This window comes from Myotis lucifugus, unplaced genomic scaffold (assembly GCF_000147115.1).
Source record: "Myotis lucifugus unplaced genomic scaffold, Myoluc2.0 scaffold_280, whole genome shotgun sequence".
NCBI lineage: Eukaryota > Metazoa > Chordata > Mammalia > Chiroptera > Vespertilionidae > Myotis > Myotis lucifugus.
Genome location: NW_005871328.1, coordinates 1462568 through 1483424, shown reverse-complemented (window position 1 = coordinate 1483424; position 20857 = coordinate 1462568). Strand labels below are relative to the sequence as shown.

At 54.2% G+C, this 20857-nt stretch overlaps 1 protein-coding gene across 1 annotated transcript in view; it reads left to right on the top strand.

Annotated features, from left to right (window-relative positions):
• Window positions 1–2: 2 nt before the first annotated feature.
• Window positions 3–20857, top strand: part of CPAMD8 (C3 and PZP like, alpha-2-macroglobulin domain containing 8) — a gene marked incomplete at its 5' end in the record, with an annotated part of 65504 nt that continues 44649 nt past the window's right edge. The window contains 11 exons of the mRNA XM_023763311.1: window positions 3–211; window positions 3692–3843; window positions 5442–5464; window positions 8176–8341; window positions 8416–8468; window positions 11823–11840; window positions 12273–12327; window positions 13233–13346; window positions 15351–15435; window positions 16416–16524; window positions 19188–19415. Of these exons, the coding sequence (XP_023619079.1) occupies window positions 3–211; window positions 3692–3843; window positions 5442–5464; window positions 8176–8341; window positions 8416–8468; window positions 11823–11840; window positions 12273–12327; window positions 13233–13346; window positions 15351–15435; window positions 16416–16524; window positions 19188–19415 (1212 nt within the window). The remainder of the gene's footprint in view (window positions 212–3691; window positions 3844–5441; window positions 5465–8175; window positions 8342–8415; window positions 8469–11822; window positions 11841–12272; window positions 12328–13232; window positions 13347–15350; window positions 15436–16415; window positions 16525–19187; window positions 19416–20857) is intronic.

Sequence of the window (20857 nt, the reverse complement as noted above, 5' to 3'; positions counted from 1 at the left end):
GCGGGGGCTGCGAACAAAGGGTCCCCGACGGCGCAGCGGGGACAGGGTCGCTCGGACCCTGGCTCCGGTCCAACCCCGTCCCGGCCCCCTCCCTGGGTGTGGCGTCTCCGCGGAGCCCGAAAATGTGGGGCGCCCTGCTTGGGCCGCTGCTCGGGCTCCTGCTGCTTCTGTCGCCGAGGGACAGCGTGCACGCCGCCCGCCCCCAGGCCCCGTGAGTAGCCCCGGGCGACCGAGGAGGCCGGCCGCCTCCCGGGGTGGGAGTCCCAGAGACTGGCTCAGAGAGGTGCAGCGACCCTCCCAAGGCCACACAGCCTCCGTGCTGGTGGGACCTAGCTTCTTGTCCCCCAGTACGTACGGGTCGGACTGGGAAAGGGGGCGCTCTGCGACTTCGGCAGGGGCCCCTGGAGGTACAGGGACTCCCCAGAGCTCGGGCTGCAGACGCTGCCCCCTTGGGTGGCCGTGGCTGTCGTCTGGGGTGGCGATTTCAAGTTGCCCCTGGCATGAAGGTAAGAGGTTCGCGTTTTGGCTGAGAAATGGGAGAAAGTTCGTTTTCCTAGGCAGGGCGTGGTGGTGGGGGAGGAAGTGTTTGTTTGGCTTCCACATTTTTCTTGGAGTTCACTTACAGAGCTTCTGGGGGATTGACACGGGAGGAGGTGACTTCACTGGCTGCTAAGGAGACTTTCCCAGGAGCTGGCTCCGTAGGGAATCTTTCCAGACCTGCCAAGTTGGGGTGAGCCCTGCAAGGCTGTGGGTTCAGGGGGGCTGCCTCCTGCTGCCCCAGCTCAGTCTCTTGGTCCGGCTCGGCCTTTCCGAGGTGCTTTGCAAGCAGCCATCCTTCAGGAGTTCCCAGAATCAGGTCTCCAGAGGACTAGCGTGGGGTGCACTGCTCCTCTGAGATCACAGTTTGAGAAGTAAGACAGCACACTGGCTTCGAGCAACGGGGTTCCCTCCCCTGGACCTTGTGAAGTTGGAACCCAGCAGACTTTTGTGCTGATGGACACCTTTTAGAATATCAGCTCTCAGCCAGAGGGCGATCTGTGTCCCCTCGGGGCCCTTCAGCATTGTCCAGAGGCATTTGGGCCTTGTCACATGCAGGGGGAGGCAGTGCTGCTGGAACCTACTGGGTAGGGGTTAGGGACGCTGCCACGGACAGATCAGCCCCCCCCCCCCCCAAAGCATGACACAGCCCTAAAGGAGAGCTCCTGCCTTAGAAGGACCAGAGGCCCTTCGCTGAAGGGTTTTAAACAGAGTTTGACTGAATTAGCCCTGGGATCTCACCACTGTTGCGTGAAACGGAACCCCGACGCCGGGAGACACAGCGACTGACTTGCGGTTCCAGATCAGCTGGCCTCCAGGCCTCAGCCCACCATCCTGAAGGGTCTCGTTTTAGGAAAAGCCTTGGATTGTGTCCCAAGTTGTTGGCTTTTTTTCAGGAGAAATCTCTAGCCCCAGAAAGCAGCATGGATTTGCAAGACCAACACCGTCTACCCTAGCATGTCAAACTCGCGGCCAGCGGGCCACAGGCCTCATTGAAATAAACGGCACTTTACCAAACACCACCTTTCCCAGGTCTAAAGAATGAGAAGCCAGTGTCGGCTCAGATGCCAGGGTCGACGGTGGTTGGCTGGCGAGCACACTGCCAGGCGCAGCTCCTGGCCCTCAGGGAAAACACATCTGGTCCCAGCAGGTCCTCTGGGCCTTTGGGTGAAGATGCTAACGGGGACCTGGATGAGGGCTCTACAGGCGACCAAGGAAAACAAACATGTGGATTGTGTATTTCCCAGGTGCTCTTCCACACTCAGCACACGCCAGGTGGGGGCCCCCGGGATCAGCTGGGAGCTGGACGGAAAGACTGTGTCCTAAACGAGGCAGGACCCATAGGAGTTCAGGGCCACTGCACGCCCGAGTCAGTGCTGGAGTTAGAGGGTAGCAGCTCGCCCCTCGGGTGACTGTGTGCTCTGGACACCGTGTAGGACTCGGGATCATTGCATGCGCGGTGCACTGAGGCCAGCACTGCACAAGGGAGCTCAGGGTCTTTGCACCCTCCTGTCGGTGCAGGAGCCAGACGCGACACATCACATACGAAGCAAGGGTCTTCCTGCTCGAGATGGTTCATGTCCATTCCCAGCATCACTGCATACTCTGTTGGGTGCTGCACTCGGGAATCCAGTTGGCAGGCACTTGTTGGTGCTGGAGTCGGACAGAACATGGGACCCCATGGTCACTACTCCAGTCATTGCTGGGTCTGGCCAGTGCACCTTCGAAGTTAGGGTCTCTGGCCACTCTCATTACTGCTGAAGTCATATAGTAGATGGCAAGTCCCCGAGATCCTTGCAGGCTGTGGTCAGTCCTGCAGTCGGACAGTCCATGTAGGAATCCAGGGAGTGTGAACTCTGGTCATTGTCTGAGCCAGACAGAGCACAGCGGACTCCTAGGGGCAGTGCTGCGGGAACCCGTGTGCCTTTGGATATGCCAAACTTCTCCTGAAGTTGTAATGAAGTCCAGTTTATCAGTGATTTCTTTGATGCATTGGGATTGTGCTTTTAGTACCTTATTCATGAAATCTTTGCCTAACACAAGTTCGCAGAGCCTTTCTCCTATGTTTTCTTCTAGTGCTTTTATAGTTTTACATTTAGTGCCTGACCCACATTGAATCCATCTTAGCGTTCGATGTGCGGTAAGGGTCTGAATTCATCTTTTTGCGTGTGTGTGTCGGGTTGTCTCAGAGAGGATTTTGAGAAATGCCTGGCCCAGAGGTTTCCCTTTTGCCTCTTTCTTTCTAGTGTCCATAGTTCTGCTCAGTTGGACTTGCACTGCCTTTGCTGCTGGTGCTCTGGGCACTTGTTGCCTTGTGAACAGGTCCCGTGGTTATGGACGAGCTTTTGTGATGTTCGGTGGAAAGCTGCAGAACACGAGGAGGCAGGAACGTGGGTGGGAGGCCTGGGACTCAGGCCACAAAGGCACCCAGGGCCCTCTCCTCGCTGGCTGTGTGACCTGGTGCACATTCTTTCTCCTTCTGCAAGATCAGCTCTCCTGTCTGCAAAGTCAAGCTGAGGGCTTTTAAAGAGAGAGGGATGTTTTGGTTCCATTGTTCGCGAAGCTTTTCCTGGGTTGGGTCATTCAGTTTGGTTTTAGGAGTTCGTTCTTCAAATTAACTCTGTGGGAAGCTCCTTACTTCCTCCCACTGGGTTCCGGAGTCTGACTGTCTGGGTTCAAATCCTGGCGTCTCACTGATGTGGGCACATGACTTGGCTGCTCCAGGACTTAATTTCTGACTCTGTAAATGGGAGATGCGCACACTTCTCACAGAGCGGCTGTGAGGATGGAGTAGAGTCCTGCCCCTTAGCCTACAGGAAGAGCACTTCAGACTGTGCGTGTGGCACGTGCAAATGTCCGATGGCAGTGAAAAGGCCAGGGGCCAGAATGCAGAGATCGAAGGGGGGTGTGGCACTGGGTAGATTCAGAGAGGCCAGATGCTTACCCAATGAGGGCCTCAGAGGTGAACAAGCCAGTCCATGGTTTTCAGGAGCTCACAATTTGAGGGGAATACAGATGCATGAAGTGACCGTGCTTTCAGGGTCAGGAATAGGTGGAGTCAGCCTGGGGTGCACCCTGACCCTGCCAGGGTGGCAGTGAGGCCAGGGGTGGTCAGACAGCCCTTGGCCTTCACCACGGTTCTCCTCTCCTGCAGGGGCTATTTGATCACGGCGCCCTCCGTCTTCCGCTCGGGGGTGGAGGAAGTCATCAGCGTGACCATCTTTAACTCCCCAAGGGAAGTCATGGTCCAGGCTCAGTTGGTGGCCCAGGGCGAGGCAGTGGCATGGAGCCAGGGAGCCATGCTGGGTAGGTCTCCGGGCTGTCTGATGGGGGCTTCCCCTCCCTTTGCACCGTGGAGCCGTTTGCTGGCCTTCAGGGCTTGGGCAGGGCGGGCCTTGCTTTGCTTCCTCCCATCCCACCTCCCTAGAGCCCTGGCAGGGAGGTTGGGCAGGTTGAGTTCTCCCCATTTCTCAGATGAAGAGAGTAAGGCCCCGGAGGGGCAGCCACCTCCCCAGAATGGGGAATCTGAGTCCAGGTTCTATGGGTGCAGATATGGATGGAGTCAGGCACCCTTCCCTGTCAGCTTTGGCTAGAGGTGGGATGGGGCCCGTATCAGACCTTTTCTTGAGCTTTGCCCCCTCTCCCCCACCCTGTAGGGTGCTGGACCCAGACCTGGGCTCCCAGCTGGGCGGAGCTTAGGCCCTCAGCCAGCCTCTCCCACAGTTTCCTTGGTAAATTGCAGGGAAAGACAGCGCTGGCTCCTGGCCCTGCCTCAGGGGCTCCCAGTATGGTAGGGCAGGTGACTCATTCCTCACACGGAGCATGGGCAGGATGCAGCCACAGGAAACAGGATGTGCTGGGGCTCTAGTGGGGCAGCCCCTGTCCTCTGCGGGGACACGGGGAGGCCGACCAGGAGTGGACACTAGGAGCAGGGATTGGGCGGGCAGGAGGAGTGCAGGCAGTCCCTGTTCCTCTCCAGGGGTCGTCCCCGAAACCCAACTCAGGTTGGTTTCAGCGGCAGAGTTTTAGGGCCTCTCATAACTAGAAAAGTCCACGGACATTACTGGCCATCTCCTGGCCACACTTCTGGATGGGCCCCTGTCTCCTCAAAGCTCAGAGGAAGTGGTGGTGGGGTTCCCAGGATTCCCTCTGAGTGGTGCATCTTGGGTCATATCCTCAACTCAGACCCAGTCCCTGTGGGTAGGGGCAAGGCCTGTGCTGGTTGGCCTATGTGGGTCATCATGTGCTCAACCCTGAGCCAATCCCTGTGATAAGGGCAAAGGCCTATGTAGATTTGCACAGAGCTCCACCAAATGACATGGACTGGGAGCTGGTCAGGGGTTCCTACAAGGAAAACATGGTTTGGCTAGCAAGGAAAGGGGAGAGGGGAGGGTGATTCATTCTGGGAGGCAGAAACAGTAGATGTCTAAATAAACCCTGAAGGCCAGTAAGTCCCGAGAGGTGTCAGAATAGCAAATGACTCCATTTGGGTAGAAGAGAGGCGATGGGAGACCAGTCAGATTCACTCGAGCAAGGTCCACTAGGAACCTCAGTCTCTTCTTCTTTCTCCTGTTCCTCTTCCCTGGAGTTTCTCTTTGCTCCCCTCACAGCTTACCTTGGGCAGAGGCCAGGGGTGAAGTGAATCAAGTATGCAGGCCGGCCAACTTTCCCCTGAATAGCTCAGCTTTGTCCATTCCCTCCGGCCTTCAACTCTCGCCAGTTTGGCAAGCCCAGCCCAGCCCAGCCCAGCCCAAGCCAGACTAGTGTGACCCAGGGTATATGCTTGTTCACAGAAAATCCCTCTGGCTTGAGAAACCCCTGTTTGTAAGGCTGCAGGCCAGGGAGGTTGGACAGGAAAACACAGCTTCTGATTTAACCGTTTTCGTTTTATTTTCATTTTTTAGATAAAGGGACAATCAAACTCAAGGTAAGCTATGAACTTTTGAAATCATAAACCCTACCTTGGAAATAAATTGAGTTGGATGGAACAAGAAATGTTGCATGTGTTTTGAGAAAAATCACTGAGAAAAACAATGATTGATGAGGAAAAAATTAGAAAAGGAGAAGTCACCCATAAGCCCCTTCCCTATACTTTTCACTTTTTCACATTTCCTGCAAATCCTTGTCTCCTTGAGCACATTTTTTCATAGTTGCAATTAAAGGGTATACACCATGGTGTTTCCTGTTGTTTTCTCTAAACACATTGTATAAACATATTTTCATGTGTCAAAGTCTCTATAATTGTATTTTGCATCCTGTTGTAAACAGCATCTTATTACATCCCTTTTATGTACAGTTGACCCTTGAACAATGAGGGGGTTACCAGTGCCACTCCCCCCATGCAGTGGAAAATCTATGTATAACTTTTGACTCCCCCAAAACTTAACTACAGTCATTCTCTCGGTATTTGAAAAGAATTGGTTTCAGAACTCCCTGCAGATACCAAAATCCGAGGATGCTTAAGTCCTTTATATAAAACTAGAGGCCCGGTGCATGAAATTCATGCACTGGGGGGGGGGTGTCCCTCAGCCCAGCCTGCACCCTCTCCAATCTAGGACCCCTTAAGGGATGTCCGACTGCCAGTTTAGGTCAGACATCCCTCTCACAATCTGGGACTACTGGCTCCCAACCGCTTGCCTGCCTGCCTGCCTGATTGCCCCTAACCACTTCTGCCTGCCAGCCTGATCACCCCCTAAACACTCCCCTGCCAGCCTGATTGATGCCTAACTGCTCCCCTGCCGGACCGATCGCCCCCAACTGCCCTCCCTGCTGGCCTGGTCGCCCATAACTGCCCTCCCCTGCTGGCCTGGTTGCCTATAATTGCCCTCCCCTGCCGGCCATCTTGTGGCTGTGGGCACCGCCATCTTTGTGATGATGTGAGGGTCAATTAGCATATTCCCTCTTTATTAGATAGGGTGGCGTAGAATAATGCATACAGTCAGTCAGCCTTCTGCATCCGTGGATTCCCAACCCCAGATCAAAAATTCTGTTTTCACCCAGTGGTTGGTTGAATCCACGGATGCAAAACCCACAGATATGGAAGGCCAATATTTATTGAAAAAAATCTGCAATTCAAGTGTTCAAAGGTCAACTGTAGTAATTTACGAAGCTCTCGCCTTGTACATATTTAGATCTTTAAAAATTGTTTTTAGGGTTTTGATAATGTAACCCAAAGGTTGCGAGCATCTTTGTGTGTAAAGCTATTAGCGTGCCGGATGCCTGCCTTTGGCAAACACTCTGAAAAAGAGTTACCAGGTCAGGATCTAGGCCTGTTTCTTGGTCCTGCTTTGTTTTATTTTAGTTTTTAAACAACTTATTTATTGATAGATTGAACTTAGAGAGAGAGGAAGGGAGAGAGAGACACACACACACATCGATTTGTTGTTTCACCCATTTATGCACTCATTGGTTGCTTCTTGTATGTGTCCCGACTGGGGATCGAACCTGCAACCTTTGTGCATTGGAATGATGCTCTAACCAACTGAGCTACCTGGCCAGGGTGGTAGGAGATGCAGCATTGCCTGCCCACAGCACCGCCCGCCATACATTAGAGACCAAATTTCCCACAGCCTTGTCGGCATTGAATATTGTTATTTAAAAATTATTTTCCATACGAAACTACACTGTAGGCAATTCTCTGACGCGGGTTTTGAAACTGGAGTCCTTGATTTCCAGGGGTTTGTAAGCACTGACATTGTAGGCATTTACTGAGTTAGCTAGTCCCTAACTATTATCATATGCTCACAGGGGTCCCTGAGTGAATGGACTAAATTGAGACTCATTCTTAATTATAATGTGCCCCGGGCCGTGGTCAGAATGAAGTCCGAGGCGGTTGTGTCCTTCGTGCGGTGGCACGGCGGGCAGTAATAGCCCCTCCTTTGAAGGAGCATTCCTACGGAGGAGTTTACGCCCTTCCCTCTGTGACACTTGGCAGTGCCAACGCCTGGAGACATTTATGGGTGTCACAACGGTGGTGGGCGGTTGCCACTGGCATCTAGAGGGTAGAGACCAGAGAGGCCGTTCAACACCCAGGTGCCCAGGACCTCCCCGCCCCAGAGAACAAACCAGCCCCAGATGGCAACAGTGTGCTGCATCAGAAAATAGGGCAGCCCCGGACAGGGGTTAAAGTTACTAGCGTGTGCGGTCCCCTGCCACCGCACATAAGAAGGGCCTCCTCCCAGGATAGATGCTGTGGGTTTGTACAGGAGACCAGCGAAGGCCTGTGTAATTCTGGGAGGGGGGGCAGGGGGTCTTAACCCACTAGAGGCCAGTAGCACCCTCATCGCCGTTATGACAACTAGAAACGTCTCCAGACACGGCCAGTGTCCTCGGGGTGAGGGAGGGCGGGGGGCGCAGAATCCTCCCCCACCCCTAACCCAAGTTGAGAAATGCTCACCCAGAGCTATTCTAAGTGCGACGATCCAGGACCCTTTTGGGAGTCTCTAGTCTGTTGAGGAGCATCCTGGCCTCCACCCACTAGATGCTCTACCCCCAGCTGTGGCACCCAAAAACCTTCTCCAGAAACTGCCAAGCGTCCCCTGGGGGGCACAGTCACCACAGGTGAGCACCTCCACGCTGCTTTCCCAACACGTAGGTCCCCTCCAGGGTGACACCCCATTTCCAATGTTCTGTGCACAGGTGCCCACGGGCCTCCGGGGCCAGGCCCTCCTGAAGGTGTGGGGCCGAAGCCGGCAGGAAGAGGAGGGCACCCTCTTCCACAACCAGACCTCTGTGAGCGTGGATGCCCGGGGAGCCTCCGTGTTCATCCAGACCGACAAGCCAGTGTATAGGCCCCAGCACCGAGGTGGGCGCCGGTGCGGGCGGGGGAGGGGCCGGCCGTGGCCTGGAGCTGCTACACGTCTCTCTCCTTCCTCCCAGTGCTCATCAGCGTCTTCACCGTCACCCCAGACCTGAGGCCCATCAGTGAGAAGGTGAGATTTGCTTCTAAACCCTGTGCCCAGAAGACACCCCCCCCCCCAGACACCCTGGCCAGACCACCGTCAGCAACGGGCCTTTCTCCTCTGTCCTCTTACAGTTTTTACCTCCCATTTTGGTCCCTCCCTGGGGCTCCACTTCTCCTGGGAGGCCCGGGGGAAGTCTGTGGGACAGAAGTAGGCAAGAACGCTGGTGGGGCCCTCGCTGGTTTGGCTCAGTGGATAGAGCATCGGCCTGTGGACTAAAGGGTCCCAGGTTCGATTCCGGTCAAGGGCATGTGCCTGGGTTGTGGGCTCAATCCCAAGTGGGGGTGTGCGGGAGGCAGCTGATCGATGATTCTCTCTCATCATTGATGTTTCTAGCTCTCTCTCCCTTTCCCTTCCTCTCTGAAATCAATAAAAATATATATTTTAAAAAAATGGTAGGTGCCCCATAAGGGAGCACCATGGTCCAGGCAGTGGCCAGTGCCCTCTATGCAGGCTTACGAAGGATTTAAGTAGCAACGGGTTATCATTTGAAATCTTACTAGCCCTGCTTTTAACATTATTAGAAAGAAAATATAACCGCACATCAAACCCATCATTTCTCCTCGGAAATAAACATATTCACAGGAAGAAGGCATTGATTTTCTTTTAACCTTTTATTTGGAAATAACGTCAAATGCACAGAAAAGTTGGAAGAACAGCACAGAGAAATCCCATGTGCCTTTTATTCAGCCTAGGGATTGGCAAACTTTCTTTAAAGGGCCGGGTGGTAAATATGTTCATGTCTGTGGGCCAGAAGGATTCTGTCTCAATTACTCAGATCTGCTGTTGTTGCATAGACTTAGTCAGAGACATAGTGGTATGTGAATAAATGGGTGTGGCTGGGTGCCAATAAAGCTTTATTTACACAAACAGATAGAGGGCCAGATTTGGCCTGATCTGGAGCAGTGGTTCTCAAATTTGAGTGTGCGTCTGATTGCCCTGGGGGGCTTGCTCAAACAGATTGCTGAGCCCTCCCTGGAGTTATTGACTCGGTTATCGATTCCCTGATTTCTAGGGAGGTGCCCAAGAATCCGTGTTTCTAACAGGTGCCCAGTCGATGCTGCTGCTGGACGAGGGAACACACTTTGAGAACCACAGATCTAGATTCACCAGTTACAAACATTTTGCTACACTTATGTGCTTTCTCTCTCTCTCTGTATATACACCTATATACATGTGCACTTATAAGATTATTTTAATGATCAGTTATATTTTAATGATAAATTATATGGGTGTGTCTGGTTGCTGGTGATGGTAAGTGCAGCCAGTGGTTTAAGTAGAGTTTGCCCTGTTGCTCCCACCAAAAGTCTGTCTTTCCCCTTTGTGGTCAATAAGTAGTCTGTGGGGGCCCGAGCTTCTTTGCATGCCCAGTTACCCATCAGACGCTCACGGCCAGTTCTAGCTTCCACAGACGATTCCAAAATTACATGAAACAAAACTCGCTGTGATGAGTGCAAAGTGGCGATTTTCCCGGCTCCATTATTTCCTCGGCTTCTCCTTGGCATTCCGCTGCACAGAGGAGCTTGCAGAAAAGCATTGATTGTGAAGGAAGAGGTTTACGTACACTACACGTGCGCATAGCAAAGATGTGAACGTGGTCTGCGGGCGACTTCCGCTTAGGGAGCCCTGAGAGGACATGTGTAGGGCACGGGCTACGTGCACGTCCTCGAGTACTGAGCGCTCGGGGCACATCGCTGAGCAGAGCAGACGGGGGCCCCACCCCTGTGGGTTCATATTCTGGACAATAACGCTGCACAGTTCCTAGTGGCTGGTGGCCAGCCTAGAAGGGCAGTTCTGTGGGTACACACGGCTTTTCCTTAACTTTCGTCACCCCAAGTTTCTGTGCCTTTTCATCGACTATTTTGATGCACTTGCCTGTTCTTTTCCACCGGCGCGTCCTTCCTCAGGCTGAGCTGGACCTCAGGAGCAGGTTCCCAGGGCAGAGCGGGTTCCCAGGGCAGCGTGGCAGGCCCTGGGTGTGTACGTGTTTTGCTTTCTGAGCGGACAGGGCTAAGTTCCTGCACCCAGATATCCGAGGGGGCCTGTGCCCACAGTTTTCCCTGGGGAGGGGCTGGGGCTCGGCCCCTTGGTATCTGCCCTGTGTGCAGGTATTGCCGGGAAGGGCTTGGCACTTACAATAGAAGGGAAGAGCCCTGGTTTGTGTGGCTGCCCGTTCTCCTCTGGAGGCTGGTCAAGGGTCCGCGCTGGGTGAGGCCCAAGGACAAATATCACAAGAAATTGAATCGAAAGTGCAAGGCTTCCAGCGGCCTCGGGGCTCAGCTGGGGCACATGCAGGCACACAGCAGCCCTGAGCTAACGGGGTCAGCCACACACGGGCATCAGGCAAGGCACGCGGCCGAGGTCAGGAACACAGCGGTGCAAGCCTCGACCTCCACCGGTGAGTTCTGCATCTTGGTCAGAGTTGGCGTCGATGTTGGGTTTGATACGGTTGAGCACCGGCCTGCCGCCAGGCTCCAGGCAGGTGGTTTGGGGGTTCAGCCATGAAAGCACCTGTTTCGGGAGGACTGCCTGGAGGAGCCGTCCCTGGGTAGGGGCGGAAGCAAGTCTGAGAAGGAGGGCAGGACTGTGATGGGAGGCAGGGAGCACAGAGGCCCTGAGACAGGGCTTGGCCATGCCACCCTCACTGCTAATGGCAACTGTGTGAGTTTGCTAGGGCTGCTGTGACGAAGTGCTGTAAGCTCAGTGGCTTAATCAACACAAGTGTATTCTCTCCCCGTTCTGGAGGCTGGGGTCCAAGATCAAGGTGTCAGCAGGGTTGGTTTCTCTTCCTTCTCCTTCTCCTTCTCCTCCTCCTTTTTATAACATGTTTTTATTGATTTTTTAGATAGAGGGAGGGAGAGTGATAGAGAGATAGAAGCATCGATGAGAGCATCGATCAGCTGCCTCCTGCACTCCCCCTACTGGGGATCAAGCCCGAAACCTGGGCATGTATTCGACCTGACGGGGAATTGAACCAGTGACCTCTTGGTTCCTGGGTCGATGCTCAACTGCTGAGCCACATCCGGCCAGGATAAACCACCCTTTCTTATAAGGACACCATCCTATTTGATTAGGCCCTATGCTAATGACCTCATCTTAAGTGGATTATCTCTATAAAGTACCATCTCCCAATCATTCTGGGGAACTAGAGGCCAGGATGTCAACCTATGAATTTGGTGGGGTGGGGAGGCACAATTCAACTCATAACAGCAACTGTGGGTGTCCCAAGGGACCAGGCCCTGTGTGGACGAAGATGAAACGTGCACGGAGGGCTGGGGGTTTCGGGTGGGGGTAGCTCACTGCCTCTGTCTGTCTGTGTTGCAGCTGGAAGCCTACATCCTGGTGAGTGGCCTGCCCTGCCCAGCTTGACTCTCGCCTGGTTAGCCTACTCTCAGCAAGGCCTGGTCTGTCTTCGCCCACTGCCCACCACCGCTCCCTGCCTGCCCAGTGCCTCGCAAGGATGGGACCTGGTCCATCCTGGTCCCCGGGTCCACTGTGGAGCAGGCCAGCGTGTGTCTGCCTGTCTCTTTGTAGATTGCACCCAGAGTCCTAATGTCGTCCCTGAATGGTGAGACAGGCCCAGCCCCCCCTTGCACCCCGTTGTCCTCAGACAGGTCCCTTCTATATCCCGCGCTCTTTCTGGTTCGCTCCCGTGTAAACGGCTAATATGGGGCCTGCCCTTCATGCTTGTCCTGCCCTGGAGAGAGGGCTCAGAAGGGCCACACAAACGCTGGGCACATGCCAGCCGCCTCAGTTCACCATGTGTCCCCGCAGGACCCCCGGGGCTCAAGGATGATGGAGTGGAGGCACGTGGAGCCGGTCTGCTGTGGTAATTCTGCCCCCCCATCCTCTCCCCTTCTTCCTTCTGGCTTTGGGGCTGCACCTCCAGGTGGCAGGTGCGAGAATCCTTCAGGGAAGCAGAATGTGGGCTGTCCAGGACCCTCCGCCTGTGTACCTCTGTGCCCGGGATCCAGCGGGCACACCTGCCCGTACGGGGGACCTGGAGCATCGGGGCCTCATTTGTCAGCACCCCAGCCTTCCTCCCACTGAAGGTCTTCCACGCCATCACCCCCCACCCACACCCACCCCACACCCACCCAGCTCCCACCCCGCTCCCACCCACACCCACCCACACCCACCCCGACCCCTCCCGGCACCAGGTGTCTCTTCCCCAGCGAGGAGTCGGAGGCTCTGCTTGGCTGAGAAGCTGGCATTCTTTTCCTTTCTCTAACACACTGGTCTCTCCCTTCTGGCTCTGACCCTAAGGGAGGTGGAGCCCCGAGAAAGGGGAGGTGATAGGTGGCATTTGGGGGTGGGGGCTGAGGAAAGCTGTGCCACCTCAGCCGGGAAATGCACACACGTGACAGACCCGGAGTCCTGCTTGTGGGGGGAGGCTTCGGGGCTCCATGTGCCTCTGAGCCAGATGTGGAGTGCGGGGCCTCCGGCAGGCGCACGGGCCACGGCGTTTGCGTGGTGTCATGCCTCCAAGCCCCTGCTCGGCCCTTGGCCCCTCCCACGTCCACTCTTCCTGAGCCTGCAGGGGTGAATATTCTGCGGGGGCCCCCTCCCCCCAGCCTCAGACCCCCCCTGGCTTCCCCAGGGTCTGCTTGGGGTAGGGGAGGCACAGGGTCCCCAGAGCGCCTCTGCCTGACCTCACCACCGCTGGACCCAGGGCCCAGCCAGCTCCCTGCACACACACTTGCCCCAGGATTCGGGGTCTCTCTCTTGACACAGGCATCACCAACATGACCTTCCCGTTGTCCGACCAGCCGGTGCTGGGAGAATGGTTCATTTTTGTTGAAATGCAAGGCCACGTGTACAACAAGTCCTTTGAAGTCCAGAAGTATGGTAAGTGGGGGAATCCGGGATCCTAGGACTTCAGATCTGGGAGAAACCGCCGACCCAGGGATGACACAGATGCTGAGGGGGCGGATGGCAGGAGCCCCAGGCGTGGAGGGTCGGGAAGGCCAGGCACAGTGTGGAAGGCTGGCCTTTGTCATGTTTTTTCTTTTCTTTATTAAAAATACGTTTTTATTTATTTTTAGAGAGAGGGGAAGGGAGAGGGAGAAAGAGATAGAAACATCAATGAGAGAAATATCCATCCATTGGCTGCCTCCTGTATACCCCTTCCTGGGGATCGAGCCTGGAACCTGGGCATGTGCCCTGATCAGTAATCAAACCAGCGACCTCTTGGCGCCTGGGTCCGAAGCTTAACCACTGAGCAACACTGGCTGGGCTGTTATATCTTTTCTAAAAATGGTGGTAAAATGTAAGTAACATAAAATTGCCACCTTAACCATTTCTGAGCGGACAATTCAGTGGCTTTAAGTACGTTCTCATTGTTGTGCAAACATCACCACCATCCATCGCCAGAACTTTTTTATCTTCCCAGACTGCAGCTCTGCCCCATTAAACACTAACTCCCTTCTTCCCCTCCCCAGCGCCTGGCACCCCCACTACTTCCTGTGCCCGTGAATCTGACTCCTCCAGGGACCTTGCGTACGTGGGATCACACTGTGTTTGCCCGGTGGTGCCTGGCTCTTTCTCAGCACGTCCTCAAGTCCATCCATGTTGTAGCATGTGTCAGAATGTCCTTCCCTTTTAAGTCCTTCTTTTCCTCTTGTTATTTTTTCCTTGTTCTGACCCTGTGAGGCATCTCCACTTTACAGATGGGGAAACTGAGGCTGAGAGAGCCATTAAAGGAAAGTGCTCAGGTGACAAGAGCGAGGGAGCGAACCTGCCAGAGCCAGTTACTCTGCTTCTGTGCTAACATCTCCCCTACGTGGTCAAGGGCTTCTCCTTTTAAGAGGAAGATCTTGGTCCAGCTGGTGTGGCTCAGTGGTTGAGCCATGAACCAAGAGGTCCCCGGTTCCATTCCTGATCAGGGCACATGCCCGGCTTGCAGGCTCAGTCCCCAGTGAGGGGCGTGCAGGAGGCAGCCGATGGATGTTTTTCATCGATGTTTTTCTCTCTCTGACCCTCCCCCTTCCTCTCTCTCTAACATCAATATCAACATATTTTTTAACGAAAGGAAGATCCTGAGAGGAAAGCCATAGAGGTCAGGGTGTGGGTTGTAAGCAACAGAAGCCCAGTGGATATTCAGGAAGCAATGGAAAAGGAGTTTATTTTATTTTTATTTTTGTGAAACCTCACCAGAGGATATTTTTTCCATTGAGTTTTAGAGAGAGTGGAAGGGTGGAGGGAGGGAGAGAGAGAGAGAAAAAGAGAAACATGGATGTGAGAGAGACACATTAATTGGTTGCCTCCCTCACATGCCCCACATGCCCCACATGCCCGGGGCGGGGATCGAACCTGCAACCCAGGTATGTGCCTTGACTGGGAATTGAACCTGCAACTCTTCAGTGCCTGGGCCGACACTCTAACCACTGAGCAACACCAGCCAGGGCAAAAGAAAAGGAATTTATCGGTTCATGTAACAAGCGAGTTTCCTCTGCTGCTCCCTGGTATCGGTCCCTCCTCCCCGAGTTGTGAGCTGCACAGGGTGCCCCGGGGGCTGGATGCTCCCAGGGCTGGGTCATAGGGTCAAAAGAGGCTCCTTTCCATCACAAGCACCTCAGGACGCCCCCTAGTTGGTCCAGGAGCCACTGGCACACCCCTGGAATGGGATGGGACTCGCTGTACTCAAGGCACGTGGACCCCTGAGAGAAACGGGGTGCTGGTCCCCCAGAGATAGGAAATGGATGTGGCTGGCAAATCCCCAGAGCTGCCAGTGCTCAGCACAGGGTGGCATGGGTTCTAACAGTGTAAGCGTGCAGTGGCGGCCGGCATTCCTCTGAGGCCCCGCCCGGGGGTGGGCCACCTGCTTCCCTCCGCTCTGCTCTCTCCCTTCAGCGCTGCCCAAGTTTGAGCTCCTTATTGACCCACCCCGCTACATCCGGGATGTGGACGCCTGCGAGACTGGCACCGTGCAGGCCAGGTGAGAAGGGGGTCCCCCCCACAGGCATGCCCTCCTCCTGTGGGATGCCCCTCCCCCACGGGCCTGCTCCTCCCCTTTGGAACATACCTCTCCCCTAAGAGGCACCCTGCCCCAAACTGGACCCCTCCCCATCGGCAGCCCCACAGCTGTGGGCTGACCCGAGAGGGATTTCTAGAGGGGGTTACCCCTTTAGTGGCCAGGCCTTTGACCCAGGCCGAAGTGCGGGGCTGACCAGGGTCATCAAGAGACACTGTCCCTTTCTGGGCCTCCTTTGAGGCCCCTAGTCCCGCCCCAGCCCTGCTGCCTGCTGGAGGTGGTGGCCTGGCTCAGGCTGCTCTCTGGCCTGTGTGTGTGTTAAAATCCAAGGATGTGCTGGACACACACACGTTTTCCAGTTTAGAATATAGTTGAAGTGCCTGGCATTATTTTTTTTTCACTACAGTCTCCCATTTTGCTCCGTGCCCTGGTCAGCAGGTGTCCCCTCTGCATTGGGCATGACATACATGCATTTAAATTCCACTGACATCCCTGAGGTGGTAGTTTTATTCCCAACCTCGGGGTGGGGAAGCGGAAGCTCAGAGAAGTCAAGCCCCTAGTTCACAGCTGAGCTCGTAAGGGCACTTAGAACCAGGCCTGGTGCTCCAGTGGTGTCACCAACCCCAGGGCTTGTCTCACACATCCTGGCCCAGGGTTCCTCTCTGACCCTCGGTCTCTTTTTCTGTCCAACATGAGGCTTGGTACCGAGGACTGCGGGGCCCTGAGGTTATCTGTCCTGACTCGGGGCGGCAGGAAGGGCTGGAAGGTTGGGCTGCAGGGTGGGGAAGCATCCTGGTGTGAAGGACAGGATCTTGGCACGCATCCTTGAGCACTCCCCGCTAATAGCCACTAGGTCGCCTTGGACACCTCCACCCTCGTCCAGCTGCTGTACCAGTGACCACCTGCTGCTTGTGACATCAGCTACCCTTGTCCCCTTGTTCCAGGTATACCTTTGGGAAGCCCGTCTCTGGAACCTTGACAATCAACATGACCGTGAATGGCGTGGGGTACTACAGCCAGGAGATGGGGTGCCCCGTCCTCAGAACCATGAAGGTGAGGAGCAGCACCTCATGCTGTCTGCCCAGTGGGTCCCTTCCCACAGTGTCTGCCCTCGGCTTCCGCTCTATTGTCATCCGTTTTATTTGAATTTCTAAAACAGTATATAGTGGGGATTTCCCCAAAGATAAAATTCTTGTGGGCTGAACATGGAGACTTTAGAACATTCTTAAAAAGGAAGAAAATAACCATAACTTGTTCTCCAACAGTCTGACACAACCGTTATTGATATTTTGATGTGTTTCTTCCCGGGACATTGTATGTAAATTAAAAAAAAAACAGTTTTATTGAGGTATGATTCATGTACCACACAATTCAAATACCCACATAGAGTGTAAGGCTCAGTGGTTTTTAGTATAATCACAGAGTTATGCACCCATCACCACTGTCTAGTTTTAGAATAGTTCCACCAAACCTCCCAAATTTCTTTTTCTTTTTTTAATATTTTTTTTATTGATTTCAGAGAGGAAGGGAGAGGGAGAGAGAGATAGAAACATCAATGATGAGAGAGAATCATTGATCGGCTGCCTCCTGCACATCCCCCACTGGGGATCAAGCCCGCAACCCAGGCATGTGCCCCCGACTGGAATCGAACCTAGGACCCTGCAGTCTGCAGGCCGATGCTCTATCCATTGAGCCAAACCAGCTAGGGCCCCCCAAAGTTCTTATGTCCTTTTACAGTGAATTCCTGTCCCTCTCCAGCCCCTGGCAACCACGACTCCACTTCCTATGCCTGTGGATTTGCCTGTTTCTGACATTTCATATAAATGGGGTGATAGACACTGTGGCCTTTTGTGCCTGCATTCTCTCATTCGCCTCGCTTTTTCAGCGTTCACCCATGCTGCAGTGTGTCGGTGCTTCGCTCCTTTTTAACGGCTGGGTGATATTCCACAGAACGGATGGGCCACAGGGCGTTGACCCATTCATTGGCTGATGGACTTTGGGTTGTTTCCACTTTTTGGTGACTGTGGCCGGTGCTGCTCTGGGCATTCATTTACGAGGTTTTGTGGGGGGGCTGTTTCATTTCTCTTGGGTGTGGCACTCCTGGGTCGAGTGGTTGTGGCATGAAATGAAAACCACCTGAATAAGGACAAAGTCTGCTGTGGCAAGGGAATCAGCCATCAGTGGCGTTTGGCAGAGACTCAGCGGCAGGGGGAGATGTGGGAAAGCTTTACAGCAGTGATTCCCAAAGTGGGCGCTACCGCCCTCCGGTGGGCGCTGCAGCAATCCAGGGGGGCGGTGATGGCCACAGGTGCATTTGGGGGCGATGAGTAACTGCTATTAAAATTTAAAAAAAATTAATTTCCAGGGGCTGAGTAATATTTTTTTCTGGAAAGGGGGCGGTAGGCCAAATAAGTTTGGGAACCACTGCTTTACAGTGAAAAAAAAAGAGAAGGGGGCGTCAGGTGTGCCCCAGTAGAGGCTGGTGGCCCAGAGAAGCTGTGGGCAGCTACTGAGAAGTGGGATCCAATACAATGGGTTAGGGACACGTTTTCTCCATTTGGTCCTGAGTTGGAAGTGGGGACAAAAATCAGGGAAATTGTCAGTTATTAAGAAAGTCCTGGCCGTTGGGGGCCCACTGTTGTTTGGTTGCTAGAGAGAGGGGTCTGACTTTACGCAAGAAGTCTGACGTGGAAAGGAGGGGGTGGATTCCTGGGCTGGTGACTGCCGACTGGGTCAGTGTTCTTCCTACACCAGTGATGGCAAACCTATGACACGAGTGTCAGAGGTGACACAAGAACTCATTTTTTTGGTTGATTTTTCTTTGTTAAATGGCATTTAAATATATAAAATAAATATCAAAAGTATACATCTTTGTTTTACTATGGTTGCAAATATCAAAAAATTTCTATATGTGACACGGCACCAGAGTTAAGTTAGGGTTTTCAAAATGCTGACACGCCGAGCTCAAAAGGTTCGCCATCACTGCCCTACACGATCTGGCCAAGGTCTGTTTGTCTGTTCCCTCTCTCAACGGTGACTCTGTGTTTCACCATTTGAGAAATTCCAGACTGTTTTTCCACAGTGGCTACAAGATTTCCCATTCCTGGGTACGTCAAGTTTTATAATCTGGTGTTTATTGTTCTGTATGTTTGTGAGTGTGTCTCTCCACACACATCCTGGAGAGCCCGTGCCTTCGTGGGGTCCCCCACCACTGAACCCTGTCGATCGACTGCACTATGATCATGTTCCCCACCCCCACCCAAAGCTTCTCTCTGTCCCCTTTGTTCTCCCTGGAGGCTGCTGGCTGGTGGCCTCCTTAATTCCCTCATTACTGAGTGATTAACTCCACAGATGTTTCTGAATGTGCATTGGCCAGGCCCTGGTGGTTCCTAAGATGAGGGTTGACCGGGGGCAGTTCTGTGCTCCGGGAGCAGGAGGGGAGTGAGGGCACCAGAGTGGGGCTGGCCAGGTTCAGATCCCTGCCCTGCCGTCTGGCTGGAGGGCCAGTGCCTCGCCTTCTGCCCAGTAGAGCGGACAGGAACAACTGCATACCCAGCAGGAGTCCATCTCTACAGCATAGATTGCATGTGTCGCCGAGGGTCCCCTGGCCCTACAGGTGGCTGGAGAGCCCTATACCTGAGATGTGTGCTTGCAAGTCCTCCCTCGAAGCCACTCCAGCCCCAAGCGAGCACAGCCTGTCTGTCTCCTGCCTCCAGATTCACGGCTCCCAGGACTTTCACATCTGCGTGAGGGACATGATCCCGACTGACATCCCTGAGCACTTCCGGGGCACAGTCAGCATCTGGGCCGCAGTGACCGCCACGGATGGGAGCCAGCAGGTGGCCTTTGACGATTCCACCCCCGTCCAGAAGCAGCTGGTGGACATCCGCTACTCCAAGGCCACCAGGAAGCAGTTCAAGCCGGGTCTGTCCTACATGGGGATGGTAAGCGCTGGGGCCAGCAGGGGCCGTCCGAGGTCACAGGCCCCGCCCTGCCTCCACCCCGCTCCTGCCTGAGAGCCACCGAAAAACCAATTGCAGCTGGGGTAGCAAAGCCAGCAGGGCCTGATGTCACCTGGCCTGTCCCTGACCCCTTTCTCTACCCACCACCCATAGCCCTGTGCCCTCTTGCCTCCCAGAGTCACCACAGGATCACGGTGGTCTGTCCTCACACTGTGTCCCCCTCTTGCTCCACGTTGGGACCGCCCTTCTCTCTTTGTGCCAGGGTCTCTGCCTCCATGTCCCACCCATGGAGACACAGCTCCTGTGCCCCTTGATTGCAGGGTCCCGGCTGGAGGAGAAGTACCACATGCATGGCCAGGACACGCATGCAGAAGGGGCTTGGGGTGTCCATTCAGGAAAAGGGGAACATTTCACCTACAGCTGGGAAATTGCTCCCCGTCTGGGTTAAGGAACAGAGCTGTTAATGGGAATCACACAGGCCGAAGCCCCTGTCACCCCAGCACCAAATCCCTGCCCAGTCGAAGGGCTGCTCCAGGGTCGCTCCGGGCCCCCTGGCCATGTTTCTTTCACAACGTCCATGTCTCCTGAGCCCCTCATTCTCGTCGCATGTTCTACCCTCCTGCACGAGTGAAGGCGGGGAGTCACGAGGAACGGTCCCCGCAGTGCCCGCCCTGTTGGTACTCTGACGTGGCGTGAGGCCAGCGGCTGGCACGGGCTGATTGCATCTTGTGTCTGCTTTGCCAAGTCCAAGGCCGTGAGGTTTTTTCCCTGTTTGCTTCTGAGCGTTTTGTAGTTTTAGCTCTTACATTTCGGTCTGGGATCCACTTTGAGTTACCTTTTATGTAGGATGGGAGGGAGGGGTCCCACTTTATTCTTTTGCACGTGGGGAGCCAGTGGTCCCAGCACCGTTTGTTGAAGAAACGATAGTTCTCACTGAATGGTCTTGGCGCCCTTGTCGAGGATCCTCTGGTCGTAGTAGATATGTGGGTTCACTTCTAGACTCTCAGCTCTGTCCCCCTTGGTCTCCATGTCTATCCTCATGCCAATACCACCACTCGCTGGATTAGTATAGCTTTGTAGTGACTTGATTGCAGTGTGTGAGTTCTCCTTTGTTCTTTTTTAAAAAAAACATATTTTATTGATTTTTTTACAGAGAGGAAGTGAGAGGGATAGAGATTTAGAAACATCGATGAGAGAGAAACATCGATCAGCTGCCTCCTGCACACCCCCTACTGGGGATGTGCCCGCAACCAAGGTACATGCCCTTGACCAGAATGGAACCTGGGACCCTTCAGTCCACAGGCCAACGCTCTATCCACTGAGCCAAACCGGTTAGGGGCTCTCCTTTGTTCTTTATCAGGGTTGCTTTGACTACTTGGAGCCTCCTGCAATTCTTTGTGAATTTTACCATCAGCTTGTCTATT